Consider the following 17846-nt stretch of genomic DNA (forward strand, 5'->3'; position numbering starts at 1 on the left):
CTCAGCCTTTTTAGGCTGGTTTCTTCCCTTTGTTATAAATGTCTCCATCTGTCTTCTTTACGATTACCGCCTTTCTAGTTGGGTTTCTGAGTGGACGTCCAGGATCCAGGATGGCTGATCGCTAACAGCTCGGTATTGTAGCTCCCAGTGAAAGCACAGAGAACAAGAGGACGCCACACTTTCAGACGAATTTTTGTTGCTCAAGGCCCAGAAGATTCCCAGTGGAGGAGCCCCATGGGTCGCCAGTGCAACTCTTGTGGCCGGCGCTGCGGTTTTGCTGGTGCCTTGGCGCAGCAGCTCTTGGTGCAGAGTAAACGAGAGGAGATTCCTGGGCAGAAGAGCACCATCAGTCTTAACGCCGCTGTTTTGGCCAGCGCAGCGGGTTGCTCAGATTTTAGCGCTGGGAATCAATAAACTGGACGTCCAGAGCACATCATTTTTCTATGCCACAGTGCATGAGGAATCAAATTTGATAGAATACCCCTTAATCATTGAGCTAGATTCATTGAAAAATACAAATAATTTAATATTCTCTAGTTGTACTATTTAACCTAGCTTTTGTTCTTTTTAATAATATTTAAGCAAGTGAATTTTAATTTTATTTGTGTTAATTTTAGATCCAGTTATAAAATTCATTTTAGCTTTGGAATAAGAATTATCACCCTCCCCCCATGTCTATAGCAATACCACCCTGAATACAACACATCTTGTGTGATCTTGGAAGCTAGACAGGGTCAGACCTGGTTAGTACCTGAATTAGAGGAGTAGCTCCCAGAGCTGCTTTGTGTGTAGTGACTTAGCAGTTGGTCACTGCTTTCCATTTTTTTGTTTTGGCATCATTTGCTGAAAAAAAGACTTATTAAATGCAGTGTTGTTTATTAGATGGTAGGAAATGCTAAGTTCTTATGTACTTCCCCTGGACTCAACATAATAACATAACCCAGTTCTCTGACATCTTTCACTACTAAAATGCATTTTTGAACCATTATTTCACCTTTCATAATTTTCAAGACCAATAATGTTTGTAAGAAATATCAAAAATTATGTTGCCACCTTAATTTTTAAACATCTTCTGGAATCGTAGGGCAGATGTCGGGACTATGGATTCACTGGCACCTTTGATGAATGGTGTCTCAAGTGGAAAAGTATAAGAGTGCTCAGATGGAATTGCACCTAGCATTTTCATCTTGTAGTAACAAATCAAAGGGAGACACTGTAAGGACTTAGTACCGGAGGCCTAATTTTATATTTGAAAGTTGAAGAAAAATGGAAATTATAGGATAAACTTTAGCCCAAAGGACAGAAATACTTGAGATGAGTCAAGTATGATAAGGAAGTGCTTACATATGCTTGATCATGGGTTATAAAAAAGGAACTCTCACATTCTGCTTGTTGATCTTCTTTCCCTTTCCAAAATGCAGTCACAAATTTGACTTTTTAGAGCTGACAAATGGCCTAGGTGAAATGTTTCACAGAAAACAGAGCAAAATTTAGAGCAGTGTTGTATTATTTCTTTGTTAAATTGAATTTTTTTGGCATGTTTAATTGGTTCATCTCTAGCCAGTAGATCAAGTATAAAACTTTAGAAATGTACTGGTAACCCTATCAAACATAACAGGTTAGGAATAGTGGTAACAGGGAGAAATAAAAACATTACAAAGTTAAAATGGTTGATGACAGCAGGATTCTGGGTTAGTACAGTAAAGGTACATGAATATGGGGAATAACCAAAGATATGTTGGTAATCCTCAGATGGACTGATTTCATAGAAGGCATTATTCGTGCAGAAGTCCCATTTACCTGAGTTCAAGAGAGAACAGGAGGAGAGTTAAGTATTGATAACTCTTGAGGATCTTTGTTATAGGGAGAGTAATGAGGTAATAGCTAGAGAGAGATTTTGGGTTAAGGAGAAGAGTTTTTTTTTTTTAATTTTTGTTTTTTGGATTTTTGTTAACCGTGGGAAATATTCTAACATGTTTGCCCATAGATGATGTGGTTCATTAAAATGGAAAAGTTAATCAGGTAGGGAGATTGGGGGCAGTTTCTGCAGCATTGACTTTAGGTTGGCAAGAAGAAATGGGAGCCACTGTATAAATTCAGGGGTTGTCTTTGGAGAAGAATATGAACAGTGTATCCATGGTAACAGGTGGGAGGGTATTCATATGGAAATGAATATAGATAGGTTATTGATACAATACTGAGAGAAGTTCATTTAGTTTTCTTCTGATTGCTTCAGTTTTCCAGTGAATTTTCCAGTTCTTTAACTTAGAGTATCTGAGGGAGGGGAGAGGAAATGGAAAATGCAAAAGCAAAGAGAGCTCCAGGAGACCATATATTTCAAGAAGAACACATGGCCTGCTTGTGTATGTACATTACCTACTTGGCCCTTGAATTTGTTATTGGAATCCCTATTTTATTTTATGTCTTTTGGAAAGTTACTTCTCTCTTATTTCTCAGTGCCTTTTTGGTAGGGGGAAATTAAAAAATACCTGTTTCTTTGAGTCAGGTTAGTTGTCTATTTTGTCCGGATAAAAAGCTAATTAAACAACAAAGTATTTTTTGAGAATTTCCTGTGTCCATATATAGCTAATCACTCTGTTGTATTTATTGTTACTAATTAGAGTGTCAAAATTAAAGAAGAGGACTATTGGTATTGATATTCTGGATTTCACTTTGGGATTCTTTTTCAGTTTTTAAAAAACATCAAACATTTTTTCTTCTTCTTTTAGATATTCTTAATAGTTGCTCCTCTTTCTGTCCTCTACAACTGGAAGGATGAGTTGGACACCTGGGGATATTTCAGAGTCACTGTTTTACATGGAAACAGAAAAGATAATGAACTAATTCGTGTAAAGCAGAGGAAATGTGAAATTGCTCTAACAACTTATGAAACATTGCGCTTATGCCTGGATGAACTTAACAGGTAATGAGAATAATAGGAATGATTGTATTAATTTTCTGCTTCCATCCCTTTATATTATTATTTATTGTTACTTTTTGAGACATAGTCTTGCTCTCTCTAGGCTGGAGTGCAGTGGCGAGATCTTTGTTCACTGCAGCCTCCACCTCCCAGGTTCAGGCAATTCTCATGCCTCAGCCTCCCGAGTAGCTGGGACTACAGGCGCACATCATGACGCCTGGCTAACTTTTTGAGTTTTTAGTAGAGATCGAGTTTCACCATTTTGCCCAGGCTGGTGTCAAACTCCTGAGCTTAGGCAGTCCGCCCACCTTAGCCTCCCAAAGTGCTAGGATTACAGGTGTGAGCCACCATGCCCAGCCTATACTGTGGTTTTTAAAAAAGCTCTCATTATTCCTTTGCTTGAGTTAATTTCCTTTTAGAATTATTGAAATACGTAGTTCATAATAGCTTATTCTTTGAGAAGGAAAAACCTGCACTAGGTATTCTAGAATTTCTTACTCTATTTCTTACACTGAATACAGGATACCTCTTCAAACAATGATTGTTAAAGAATAAGACTTGTCCTAAATCTCATGTACAGCCTTTTATGCAGATGGTGCCTCTGAACTAGGTCAGTGATTTTCATGAATTATTTCAATTATGAGAGTCTGTTTTGAATGTAGAATGGCAAAAAATACACACACACACATGCACAGAACCACTGTAGCGTAGAGTGTAAGAGAGAAGTGGCCAAGAGGCAACAGCAGGGAATAGATTATAGAGAGTATTGGAAGATACTTTGAGGATTTTGATCTTTATCCTGAGAGCAGCAGAGTGCCCCTTACAGTGTTGTCACCAGATTACCGACAGGATAAAAAATGATCAGATTTGTACTTTGTTAAGTACCCTAGCTGCTGTGTTTGCAGATAAAGGAGAGCCAAGCTGAATGGAGAAAGACCAGTTAAGAGGCTTGTTGTGTGCTGAATTGTGTCACTTCACCTCAACTCCCCTTCCACAATTTGTATGTTTAGATCTCAGCCCCAGTACCTCAGAACCTAACTGTGTTTAGAGACAGGTCTCTTTGATTAAGTTTTAAAGAGGTGATTGAAACCGAGGGTGATTACGTGGGGCCTGGGTCCAGTATGACTGGTATCCTTATATGAAGAGAAAGGGACACCAAGGACACACCATACATTACAAAGGAAAGGATTTGTGAGGACACAGCAAGAAGGCAGTCATCTTGCAAGCCGAGGGGAGAGGCCTCAGGAGAAACCAAATTTGCCAACACCTTGCTCTTGAAATTCTAGCTTCCAGGATTGTGAGGAAATAAAATTTGGTTGTTTTAAGCCATCCAATCTGTGCTATTTTATTTTGGTAGCCCTAGGAAACCAATGCCAGGCTTTTATAGTAGTCTGGTCAAGGCACCATGGTAGTGAGGTCTGAACTCTTCATAGTTGTTCCAGCAGCAGGCTGGGCCTTGGTAAAATCATTAACTTTGATCTGCTTGTATCCTAATTTCTCTCTACAGGGATATAATTTATACCTTTTAGGTGAAGATTAAAATGTGGCATTAGAAACAGTTATCTAATAAGTCTTTAAAATGTTCAGATGTTATAGTTATATTCAATTTGAACTATTGCTAATGAAGGAATTAATGATATTCCCCCAAAGTCAACTGAAGCTTAGAAAACCAGGTTATTTTTTAAGGTGATACTTTCACATCAGCATTAAAATGATGTGGCATAGGATAAAAATGAAGAACACCAGTTGATAGTTGTCTCATATTTTATAAGCACAAAATAAAGAGTAAAAAAAGTTACCCATTAGCTATGTGGCTTTGGGTAAATTGGCTCATCTGGAAAATGACAGAGGATAAATTAAATCTGTCTTTGTGAAAACCAGCTCCTCAAGCCCAGCTGGAAAGTTTTATTAAAATCAACTTTAGTGAGATTTTATTCATATACAATAATTACACCATTTTAAGTATACAGTTTGATGAATCTCAGGGATTGGTGTACTTTTTCTGTAAAGGGCCAGATAATGAATATCTTAGGCTTTTGGGCCACATACAGCCTTGGCTGCATATTCTTCTTTTTTATGACACTTTAAAATGTAAAAACTACTCTTAGCTTGCTTACCATACAAAAATGGCCATGCGCTGGATTTGGCCATGAGCAGTAGTAATACTGAATCCTAGTTTTGACAGATGAGTGTAACCACTATCCCAAACAAGGTACAAACTATTTTTATCATCTCAGAGCTTTTACTTCTTTACAGTAGCCTTTCCCCAGCCTTCACCTTGGGCAACTACTGATTTTGATTGCTGTCACTAGAGACGAGTTTAAGCTGTTATGGAGCATGTTCTGTGTGTGGCATATTTTGTTTAGCATGTTTTTTGAGATTTATTCACATTGTGGAGTATATCAGTGATTGTTCTTTCTTAATGTTGCATTGTATTTCATTTTGTCAGTATGCACATTTTGTTACCCATCCATCTGAGGATAGATTTGGGGGTTTTTTCAGTTTTTGATTATTATAGACACAACTTCAAGGGATATTTGTGTGTAAGCCTCTTTTGGACGTATGTTTTCATTTCTCTTGGAGTAGAATTTCTGGATCGTATGGTTAACTATAGGTTTAGCTTTAGAAGAAATTGCCAAACCATTTTCCACAGTGGTTTTACTCTAGCTAGCATTGTGTGAGAGTTCAGTGCTTCATATTCTCAGCAATATTTGGTATTGTCAGTCTTTTTGCTTAGCTGTTTTAGTAGGTGTATAGTAGATCCAAGATCCAAGGTGGCTGATCGCTAACAGCTGAGGATTGTAGCTCCCAGTGAAAGTGCAGAGAACGAGAGGACTCCACACTTTCAGACGAATTTTCGTCGCTCACAGACCAGAAGATTCCCAGTGGAGGAGCCCCTTGGGTTGCCAGTGCGACTCTTGTGGCCGGTGCAGCGCTTTTGCCAGCGCCTCGGTGTGTCAGCTCTTTGTGCAGAGTAAACGGGAGGAGATTCCTGGGCAGAAGAGCACCATCAGTCTTAACGCCACTGTTTTGGCTGGCGCAGTGGGTTGCTCAGATTCCAGTGCTGGGAATCAGTAAACTGGACATCCACTCAGAAACCCAACAGAAAGGCTGTAATCGTAAAGACGACAGATGGAGACATTTATAACAGAGGAAAGAAACCAGCCTAAAAAGGCTGAGAATACCCAAAATCAGAACCCCTCTCTCTCTACAGGGTATTACAGTTTCTCATCAGCAATGGAACAAGCCCTGATGGAAAAGGACAGTGTGCCATTAACAGAAGTAGGCTTCAGAAGGTGGATGTCTTAATAAGAAACTTCTGGGAGTTAAAAGAACTTGTTCTAACCCAACGTAAAGAAACTAAGAACTTTGAAAAAAGGTTTGACAAAATGCTAACAAGAATAGACAATATAGAGAGGAATATAAATGAACTAACAGAGTTGAAGAACACAACACGAGAACTTAGCGAAATATGCACGAGTTTGAATAGCTGAATTGATCAAGCAGAAGAAAGGATATCAGGTCGAAGACCTACTTAATGAAATAAAACGAGAAGACAAGAATAGAGAAAAAAGGATAAAAAGGAATGAGCAAAGTCTCCAAGAAATATGGGACTATGTGAAAAGACCTAATTTACGTTTGATAGGTGTACCTGAATGCGACGGAGAGAATGAATCCAAGCTGGAAAATACTCTTCAGGATGTTATTCAGGAAGAGTTTCCCAATCTAGCAAAGCAGGACAATATTCAACCCCAGGTAATACAGAGAAACACCACAAAGATATTCCTCAAGAAGAGCAACCCCAAGGCACATAATCATTAGATTCACCAGGGTTGAAACGAAGGAGAAAATACTAAGGGCAGCCAGAGAGAAAGGTCAGGTTATCCACAAAGGGAAGCCTATTAGACTTACAGCAGATCTCTCAGCAGAAACCCTACAAGCCAGAAGAGTGGGGGCCGATATTCAACATCCTTAAAGATATTCAACATCCTTAAAGAAGAGAACTTGAAAGTTTTCAACCCAGAATTTCATATCCTGCCAAACTAAGCTTCACAATTGAAGGAAAAATAAAATCTTTTATGAACAAGCAAGTACTCAGAGATTTTATTACCACCAGGCCTGTTTTACAAGAGCTTCTGAAAGAAGCATTATACATCGAAAGGAACAACCAGTATTAGTCTTTCTAAAAATATACCAAACAGTAAAGAGCATCAACATAAAGAAGAATTTACATCAATGAATGGATAAAATAGCCAGTTAACATCAAATGGCAGTAACCCTAAATTTAAGTTGACTAAATCCCCCAATCAAAAGATATAGCCAAAACCTAACGGTATGCTACATCCAGACGCATTTCGCGTCCAAAGATACACAAAGACTCAAAACAAAGGGATGGAGAAAGATTTACCAACCAAATGGAGAGCAAAAATAAATAAATAAATAAATAAGAAGCAGGAGTTGCAATTCTTGCATCTGATACAATAGATTTCAAAGCAACAAAGATATAGTGGTAAACAGATCAATGCAACAATAAGAGCTAACGATCCTAACACCCAGATACATAAGACCCATAAAGAGATTTAGACTCAACGAGACAGAAAATTAATAAGGATATCCAGGACTTGAACTCAGATCTGGAACAAGTAAACTCAATAAATACTTATAGAGCTCTCCACTTTAAATACACAAAATATACATTCTCCACCTTAAATACACAAAATATTGATTGGCCATTATTAATACCCATCTTTAGAATAAAGCTACATTCCCATTCTCTCTCCCTCTTTTTCTTCCTCTCCTTCACTCCTTTTTTTTTTCTTTCCAAAAAAAAAAAAAAAGTAGGTGTGTAGTAGTATCTTGTAATTTGCATTTTTGTGATCCATGCACTTGGAAAAAATGTTTTTTCTGCAGTTATTGGGTGTAGTGTTCTATAAATGTCAGTAAGATTAGATTGGTTAAGGTCTTGTTCACATGTTTTCTGTCTTTGTTGATTTTCTTTTAGGTTGACTTATAGTATCTGAGAGAGGAGAGTTGAAATTTTCAGTTATAATTGTAGATATATTTATTTCTTCTTTCACCTCTGTCAGCATTTAATTTAGTATTTTGAAGTTCTTTTATGAGGTGTACATGCATTTATGGTTGTTATTTTTCCTGATGAATTGATCCTTGTATCTTTTTTAAAAAGTACCTATTTATTTCTAATAATATCTCTTATCTTGGTGTTTTCTGTGATCTTAGCATAGCCATATTGTGGTACATTTCAGTAGTTTACTCCTTTTTATTGCTGAATGGTACTGTTATATGGCTATCCCATATTTGATCCATTTTGATGGATATTTAAATCATTTCCAGTTTTTGGCTATATGAATAATACTGCTGTCTTATGCTGAGTCTTATGCTTACTGAATGTGAATAGCTTTTCATGTTTTTATTTCAGTACATTTGTTCTTAATATTTGGAGTGAGTCTCTTATAGTTCAGTCTTGCCTTTTCATCCATTCAGATAATTTTCGCCTTTTATTTGGGATATGTAGACCATTCACTTTGATTACAATTATTGGTAAAGTTGGATTTGGAGCTACCATTTTTGTAAGGTCTGGGATTTAATTTTATAAAGCAAACTTATAAGCTAATAAATTAGCCTGTTACCATTTCATGGATCCTGAGAGAAGACAGATTGATCTGAGGCATGGAGAGGTTACATAATTTTTCTAGGCCTCCACAACTAAGAGGATGTGAGGTTTGAACAATTGATCATCTACTGCCAGACCTCAGGTTTTGTTTTGTTTTGTTTTGTTTTGTTTTGTTTTGAGACAGAGTCTTGCTCTGTTGCCTGGGCTGGAGTGCAGTGGTGCTATCACCACTCAGTGCAGCCTCAGTCTCTCACCTCAGTCTTCCAGGCAATGGGACTACAGACATGCACCACCATGCCTGGAAAATGTTTTTATTTTTTGTAGAGACAGAGTCTCCCTGTGTTGCCCAGGTTGATCTCAAACTTCTGGACTCAAGTGATTTTCCCACCTTAGCCTCCCAAAGTGCTGGGATTACAGGTGGGAGCCACCATGCCTGGCCAGACCTTAGGTTTTTAACCAATGTACTGTAACACCCTGAAAGATGTTTTGCTGTTAAATAAATGTAATAAATTCATGTATTGTAGCATCAGGCATGTTTTAATTATTTCTTACCTATCTCCTTCAACTCTTTGATGTAGGAGATTTTTATTTTTAATTTCTGTATCTCAGTGGCTTATTAAACTTTTAGCATATAAGAGTTGCCAAATAAATGTTTGTTAGGTTGCCGTTTTTTTTGTGATTCCTATAAATATTAAACAAGAATTCTGAAGTAGAATTATGTAACTATAAATCATATATTTAGAAGATTAGAAGAATCAAAATGTTATGATTTTTGTTATATTTATTTAGTTGTATTTATTAGTTCAAATGCCTTTATTTTGTGTTTGGCAAATACTTAAAATAATTAATATTTTTCCTGAGCAAATATTAAGTTGTTTTTGTGAGGATAGTGCTCTGGGCACTTAACATGGATAGTCCACAGAGGGGATAAACATGCTATGTAAGATAAGGAGCTATAGCTTTTTTCTTATTGCTGTTATGTTTTTTACTTTATTTCAGTTTTTGTCAGAGTTACGTATGTATGTGATTTAAAGAGCCAAATATTCTAAAAGGCTTTTAGTGAAAAACTGCAGTTCACTGCCCCCCAATTGACTTTACCTCAATGCTTGCTGATCTTTGTATTCTTTACCTCCTTACTGCTATAGAGCATGTTTATTCTGTGACTTTTAAATTTCTTTAGTTTTCAGCATCATCTGTGGATTTCTTCTTAAGGAAAATTAGGATTTTGCTGTGTTTTGCCCTTCTCTTGCCCGATGTCAGATGACCTGGCCCATCTACTTTGTGCAGTGGGAGGATTCTTAGACTATTGAACGTTTACATGACTCTAATTTGCAGAGACATCGGGGGCCACCCATTCTTAACTTTTCATGAACTAAATCATATGAATTAGATTGCTTCTTGTCTTTTTTTACTCTTGACATAGGATACTGCAGTCTCTACTTTTGTAAGTCATCTTGTCCATGTTCTTTTCAGCTTCTAGAATTTTTGCTCTTTTTTCCTCTCTTTGTTCTTGAGGCTTCTAGGTTTTTTCAGCTTTATATTAAGAAAATGATGAAACCTATAGAAAACTTAAAATAATGGTACATGAACATCCATCCATATTCTTACCTTCTAGATTCAGTAGGGTGTGTGTGTGTGTGTGTGTATTTTTTCAAATGTTGGCAAAATATAAATTAATGTATGTAAACGTGTGTCTGTGTCTGTGTCTTCGTGTATAGGGAAGGTAATGAATCATTTCAGGAAGTTGCATAAAATACATCTCTAAGGTTTTTAGCATGGATTTCCTAAAACTAGTGATATTTGTTGTCATACTACAATATCATTGTCACACACAAGAAAATTAATAACAATTAAAATTTTCTCAGTTATTCTCAAAACATTTTTAATATCTAATATGTATAAAGCAGGATTCAGTAAAGGTTCAGGTGATGAATTTGGCTAAGTCTGTTTAGTTTCTTCCTGTATACATCATTTTTCCAACTTTTATTTTTTAGTTATGTGACTTTTTGAGGGGACCAGGCCAGTTAGATGTCTTTTAGGATATCTCATATATTAGATTTGTCTGATTACTTTCTCAAAATATGTTCATCTGTCATCTATATTTTAATAAGGTGGTTTTGGACCAAAGGCTTAAATAAATTCAGATTAAACATTTTTGGCAAGAATGCTTCATAAATGATGTTGTGGACTTCATATTGCATCACTTCAGGAAGTATTAATGTCAGGTTCTTCAACTGTCAGTGATGCCAAGTTTGTCCCACAGGTTAAGGAGGTTACCATCATCAGTTCTCTCCATTGTAAAGGTATGTTTCTCCCTTTATAATGAGCAAATAATCTGTGGAGTGATACTTTGCCACTATTTAAATATTCTGATATCCCTCAGTCCTTTTACTTAGTAGAATTAGCATACACAAATTATTCTTGTCTGAATCAGTTACTTTATTAGGTTTGGCAAAATAATATTTTTCTGGTTTTATTATTTCTTTTTTACATATTAATGGTATTCTCCTGTAAAGGAAAGCTTTCTCCATTAATTAGGAATTAACTACAATTTTGACTTTTAAAAAGCATGGTGAATGCTTGATTCTTTTGCTTTAATGACCAATTTTTGGAGTAGGAAGTTAGCATAATGGTCATCCACCGTGGTGGCAAAGTTTCTCACCCTCTTATCCTCCTTTCTTTCTTTCCCTTTTTTTTTTTGTGTGTGTGTGTGTGTGTGACTATCACTATGGATTCGGACATTATTTAATTATAGTTGACATAAAAATGTACTCTTGTAAGTTAGAATGATTTTTGGTAAATTTTACAAGTTGTGCAGTTATTACTACAATCTAGGTGTAGAACATTTCCATCACCTCAGAAAGTTATTTGTCTGTAGTCAGTCCCTGCTCCCATCTCCAGCCCCTAGCAACCACTGATATGCTTTCTCTCTCTATAGATTTGCCTTAACTGAACATTTTATATAAATGGAGCCATTCAGTATAAAGCCTTTGGTGTCTGGCTTCTTTCACTTAACATAATACTTTTGAAGTTCATCCATATTGTGGTACATTTCAGTAGTTTGTTCCTTTTTATTGCTGAATGGTACTGTTATATGGCTGTCCTGTGTTTTGCCCTTTCACCAGTTGATGGAACATTTGAATTGTTGCCAGTTTATTACTATACAACTATGATGCTGTGAACATTCACATACAAGTCTTTGCACCTATGTTTTCATTTTTCTTGGATAGATATGTAGGAATGGAATTGTGAGGTCTTACACTCAGTATATTTAACTTTTTAAGAAACTGCCAGCTGTTTTAGAACAGTTGCTTTGTTTTCCCAAAAGCAGTGTCTGAGGATTCTAGTTTCTCCACATCCTTATTAACACTTGATATTGTTAATCGTTTTTATCATAGCCATTCTAGTTTTAATTTGCAGTTCTCTAATAAGATGTTGAGAATATTTTTATGTACTTATTTGCCATCTGTATATCTTCAAGTAGACATTTCGTGAAATGTCTTATTAGAATCTTTTGCTTATGTTTTAATTGGGTTTTAAAAATTTTGTTGACTTGTAATAATTCTTTGTTGTTGTTGTTATTGTTTTGAGACAGAGTCTCACTACATCACCAGGTGCCAGGCTGGAGTGCAGTGGTGCGACCTCGGCTCACTGCAACCTCCGCTTCCTGGGTTCAAGCAATTCTCCTGCCTCAGCCTCCCAAGTAGCTGTGACTATAGGCATGCACCACCACACCCAGCTAATTTTTTTGTATTTCTAGTAGAGACGGGGTTTCACCATGTTGGCCAGGATGATCTCAATCTCTTGACCTCATGATCCGCCCGCCTTGGCCTCCCAAAGTGCTGAGATAACAGGCTTGAGCCACCGTGCCCGGCCTGTTGTTGTTTTTTTTGTTTTGTTTTTTGAAACGGAGTCTGTCTCTGTCACCAGCCTGGAGTGCAGTGGCATGATCTTGGCTCACTGCAACCTCTGACTCCCTGGTTCAAGTGATCCACCTGCCTCAGCCTCCCGAGTAGCTAGGATTACAGGCATGCGCCACCATGCCCAGCTAATTTTGTATTTTTGATAGAGACAGTGTTTCACCATGTTGGCCAGGGTGGTCTTGATCTCCTGACCTCGTGATCTGCCCACCTTGGCTTCCCAAAGTTCTGGATGACAGGTGTGAGCTACTGTGCCCAGCTCAGTTGTAATAATTCTTTATATATTCTGTATACAGTTATTTATCAGATTATGATTTGCAAATATTTCTGTCCAGTCCGTAGCATGTCTTTTTATTTTTTTTAATGGTATCATTGGAAGAGCAAAAGTTTTGAACTTTGATGAAGTCCAACTTATCACATTATTTTTAATTGAGTATAAATTTTGTGTCATATCTAAGAAATATGTGCTTAATCCAGAGTCAACAATTGTTTTTTTCCTGTGTTTTAAAAGTTTTAGTTTATATTTAGGTCTATGATCTGTTTTTAGTTAATTTTCATGTGTGATGTGAAGTAAGGGGTCTAAGTTCATTTTTCATAGAACTCCTGGATTTTTGTTTATTCAATATTTTATATTCAATTGTAGTTATATTCTTAATGATGCTCAAATATTCCAATTAGCCTGGCGTCTCTGTTCTTTGGACATATTCGCATTTGTATTTGGATACATCTGTGCTTTCCCGCTGTTCAGTGTTTCCCCCAACACGTGCCTGAAATCAACTATTTCTCCGTTTTTCCATGAGGCTCTAGTTCCTTTTGGTGAAGAGACCACTATGGGTGCTCATTGCTACTGGGATAACAGTCAATTCTAAAGTTTCTTAGTGGACAGGGCCATGTAATACAGCTTTTAAAAATCATGAGTTTATATTGATAGTTTTTGTTCTGATTTAATGTTGCAAGTTTTATTTCCTTTGTATTTGTTTTTCTGGTTTAATTCCAATAAGGTAATTTTAAAAAATCCTTTATTGTCATTTCAGTGATGTTTAAATGAAATTTTTCTTTTTACCATCTTTAAAGAATGTCTCTACCCTTTTATCTTCTCTATGTGTTTTATTTTTATGGACTGTACAAGACTGTGACCATTTAACTGACTAGGCAAGAATCCAATGGAATCATCAAAGAGTAAAAAGGAAAAAAACTTTGATAGAGAAAGCTACTCTCTAAAAGTTCTATGGACTGAGAAAGGAAGTTTTCTCAACCTTAACCTTCTTTTTTCTTACTTTATAGTGTGGAATGGTCAGCTGTCATTGTGGATGAAGCTCATAGAATCAAGAATCCAAAAGCCAGAGTAACAGAAGTTATGAAAGCTTTGAAATGTAATGTCCGCATTGGCCTCACTGGAACCATTCTTCAGAACAACATGAAGGAACTGTGGTGTGTTATGGACTGGTGAGGGAAAACACTTTTAAAAAAATTATTTTATAGTGCTTCAGCTGAATCCTATCTTGTTTGCTAATTATTAGTGTCCAAACAAACAAAACAATCGTTTGTCTATTTTTAGGTGTGTTTGACCCCAAATGTATATAGAGTAGAGAGGCCTATGAAACCTATCTTTTTATTTATTACTCTTGGTCACTGAAGTAAATATACATGCTGACTGCCAAGCTCATACTCATATTATAGTTATAACCTGAAACTGTCATAAAGAAAGAACATTCTGTTTTCTTGGCTTTTGTTTTTGTTGCCATTAATAATCAAGTAATGTAGTATATCTCTTAGAAGCAAGAAGTCAGTGTTTTTCTTTTTGGGTAATAAAGCCCTCACATTTTTCTTATTGTCTTCATAAAGGGCTGTGCCAGGTCTTTTAGGGAGCAACTCCTACTTCAAGAAGCAGTTTTCTGACCCAGTAGAACATGGTCAGAGACACACAGCAACCAAGAGAGAACTAGCCACTGGCCGAAAGGCCATGCAAAGACTTGCCAAAAAGATGTCTGGTTGGTTTCTCAGGCGCACCAAGACTCTTATCAAGGATCAGTTGCCTAAGAAGGAAGACCGGGTAAGAACTGCATTTGTGTATATTATTAATTTCTGGTCATATTTTATTTTATTTTTTTCTTTTTAAGAAAAAGTCTGTCTCCTGTGGTATTTTATGAACATAGTTTTTGCCTTTTACTCTTTATGGAAAAAAATTGTTACATGCAGAGTTTCAGAAACCATTGGTTAAGCTCAGTCGTTTTCCTTACTGACTTTACTGACCTGTTAGCTAACAGGTTTATTATTAGGATATATTAAACTCATTTCTGATCAAAAAAAAATTTTTTTTGAGACAGAGTCTGGCTCTGTTGCCCAGGCTGGAGTGCAGTGGTGTGATCTCAGCTCACTGCAATTTCTGCCTCCCAAGTTCAAGCAATTCTCCTGCCTCAGTCTCTCGAGTAGCTGGGATTACAGACGGGAGCCACCACAATGCCTGGCTAATTTTTTTTTGTATTTTTAGTAGAGACAGGGTTTCACTACGTTGTCCAGTCTGGTCTTGAACTCCTGACCTCAGGTGATCCACCTACCTCACCCTCTCAAAGTAGTGGGATTACAGCCATGAACTACCATGCCTGGCCTCATCAAAACTTTTGGTAGAATTTTTCCCAATAAAGAAGGAAGAACTTTTCTCTGCAATGTGCTTTCTGTTCACACTTTGTCCTTTCCATACTGTCTATTGTCCACCACACAGGGTATTCTTTGGTACCTTAATTCTAGCTGTAGGACCAGTGTGATTAATAGCTTTGTAAAAAATAGATAGGTCTGTTTCTTGTAGAATGCTATTTGCAGTTAGATAGCTAACCTAACTTTTAGAATTTGTAGGAAAACTGTGTTGTTAAATTGTTTAAGAAAATATGAGGAGTGGACTTTAAGAATATATATATTTTAAATATAGTGGTCTTCTTTTATAGTTTTTAATCTTGTGTTTCTTCTAGCTTGGGCAATGGAATAAAGGTTCTACAAATTACTATGGAGCTAAACCTAATTAACGTCCCAAATAAGGGTAGTCCTATGAAATGCCCTCTAATTTTAGTATATCCTCTTGATTGTTACTTTAAAAAGATAGATTTGAAAGGAAAATATATTATTAAATTGAGATACTTCATGGACTCTCATGTATGTGATTTGGGTATCTGTCTAGTAGGAACACACAAAAGGAGAGAATTGTGTATAGAGGTTTAGAACTTGTGCTCTGAAATCAAATACTGTGAGTGTAAATCCTAGCTCCTCTGCATAGAGTTTTGTGACTTGGAGCAATTTGTGAGGCTCTCGAACCTGGGTTTCTTCTCTGTTAAATGGGAGTGATGTTAATAGTGCCTGCCTTACTTTGTTGCTCTGAAATGCATGGCACATAAGAAATATTGAATAATTGATTCTATGTTTAATAATAATGAATAATTCAAGATACCTTCGTACTTCATTGACGACTATCTTCTATATTCTCTTTTCTTCTTTCTTTTTTTGGAGACAGAGTCTTGCTCTGTTGCCAGGCGCCAGACTGAAGTGCAGTGGTGCGATCTCAGCTCACTGCAACCTCCGCCTCCCAAATTCAAGCAGTTCTCCTGCCTCAGCCTCCTGGGTAGCTGGGACTGCAGGCGTGAGCCACCACGCCCAGCTAATTTTTTTGTACTTTTAGTAGAGTCGGGGTTTCACCATGTTGGCCAGGATGGTCTCAATCTCTTGACCTCGTGATCTGACCGCCTTGGCCTCTCAGAATGCTGGGATTACAGGCTTGAGCTGCCACACTAGGCCTATATTCTTTTTTTTTCTTATATGTACTTTTATATTTAATGGTGGAGTCAAGCTGTACTAAGTATTTTATAAAAACATTTTTTAAAAATCTAGCATTGGAAGGGGGCAGGCTGCATGTGTGCTGCTATGCATCCTTCTTCAGTCTGGTTTGGGTCTTCAAAAAATAAAAGATAAAAATAGCTTCCAAAAGAGCTTTCGCATCCTGGCTAACGGAGCAGAGGAAACGGAGATAGTCATCCCTGTAGACGTCTTGAGACAAGCTGAGATTTAAGTCACCATTGCAGATCTGGCTGGAAAATACCCAGTACAGTGTAGCTGTGATGTTGTTATTTGTCCTGATCAGTCTTGAAGATGCAAAAGAGAGGGACCAAATGACAAGGTGTTTGTGACGGGTGGTAATCTGGGTGCACAGATTTTATTTGGGTCTGCTGCCTTGGGAGAGACACTGAAGGAACAAGAAAACGAGAAGGGTCTCATAGCTACTATCTATGCAGGTTCTGCTGGTCTGTTGGCTCCTGAGATAGGTTTTGGAAGTAAAGTTACAATATACCTACTTGCTAAAGACAAAATGATGAATGGAAGTCATTACAGTTACTCTGAGAATTGTGTGGAAAAGGACAGCCTGATTTTTACAAGTCTAGGACTGGCTTCGCATTTGCTCTTGGGATTGTTGAGGCCTAAGAGGCAAGGAGGCAGTAGCTGAAGTGAAGGCTTCACTTGTTCTTGAAGACCAGAGCAGAAAAATGTGATGATCAGTTAGAGAAATAGGCCATTTGGCATCCATTCTCACTGTGTTTGCATTAACAGAAAAATGGTAGGTTAGTACGCTAAAAAGCCATCGCCATTCCTGCTTTTGTGAAGTAACATCTACACAGAGATTTCTCAACCTACAAATTGTGTCTACAATTTTTTTTTTTTGAGACGGAGTCTTGCTCTCACCCAGGCTAGAGTGTAGTGGCCTGATCTTGGCTCACTGCAACCTCTGCCTTCCTGGTTCAAGCTGTTCTGCCTCAGCCTCCCGAGTAGCTGGGACTATAGGCGCATGCCACCACATCCAGCTAATTTTTGTATTTTTAGTAGAGGTGGGGTTTTACTATATTGGCCAGGCCCGTCTCAAATTCCTGACGTCAGGTGATCTGCCCACCTCAGCCTCCCAAAGTGCTGGGATTACAGGCATGAGCCATTGCGTCTGGCCTGTGTCTATATTTCTGAGCCTTGTTTACAGAATAAACAGGACATTTAGGAAAAAAAAGCATTGTTTTATCTAGACATTACTGTATTTGCTTGTATGCACCTTTGCCTATTTATTGGCAATAATATTCTGTTGTGATAAAAGCATATAAATATTTACAAATATTTACATTTTACAAATATAAAAAATGTCAGTGCTTTGTCCCTGAAGTCAGGAAGTGTCTTGCCAGTAAAGGACTACCTTTTAAAGTTCTTCTGATACTGGACAGTCCTTGTGACCATCCAGAACCCTGTGAGTTCAACACCAAAGGTGTCAAAGTGGTCCACGTGCCCCTAAACATGTCTAATTCAGCTTCTAGATCAGAGGGTCTCAGGGACCTTTAAGGCTCATTAAACATGG

At 37.3% G+C, this 17846-nt stretch overlaps 1 protein-coding gene and 1 pseudogene across 7 annotated transcripts in view; both read left to right on the forward strand.

Annotated features, from left to right (window-relative positions):
• Nucleotides 1-17846, forward strand: part of ERCC6L2 (ERCC excision repair 6 like 2) — a 144368-nt gene that overhangs the window by 30848 nt on the left and 95674 nt on the right. For 5 of the 7 annotated variants that reach the window (XM_008993723.5, XM_008993716.5, XM_017972221.4 and 2 more), the window contains 3 exons: nt 2730-2923; nt 13757-13918; nt 14318-14525. In XM_008993723.5, coding sequence (XP_008991971.4) covers nt 2730-2923; nt 13757-13918; nt 14318-14525 — 564 coding nt within the window. Of the gene's footprint in view, nt 1-2230; nt 2364-2729; nt 2924-13756; nt 13919-14317; nt 14526-17846 lie in introns of those variants that run through there. The other 2 variants (XM_078348428.1, XM_078348426.1) reach the window with 2 other exon arrangements.
• LOC103792166 (Parkinson disease protein 7 homolog pseudogene) lies at nt 15062-17127 on the forward strand (annotated as a pseudogene).

Source organism: Callithrix jacchus, chromosome 1 (assembly GCF_049354715.1).
Source record: "Callithrix jacchus isolate 240 chromosome 1, calJac240_pri, whole genome shotgun sequence".
NCBI lineage: Eukaryota > Metazoa > Chordata > Mammalia > Primates > Cebidae > Callithrix > Callithrix jacchus.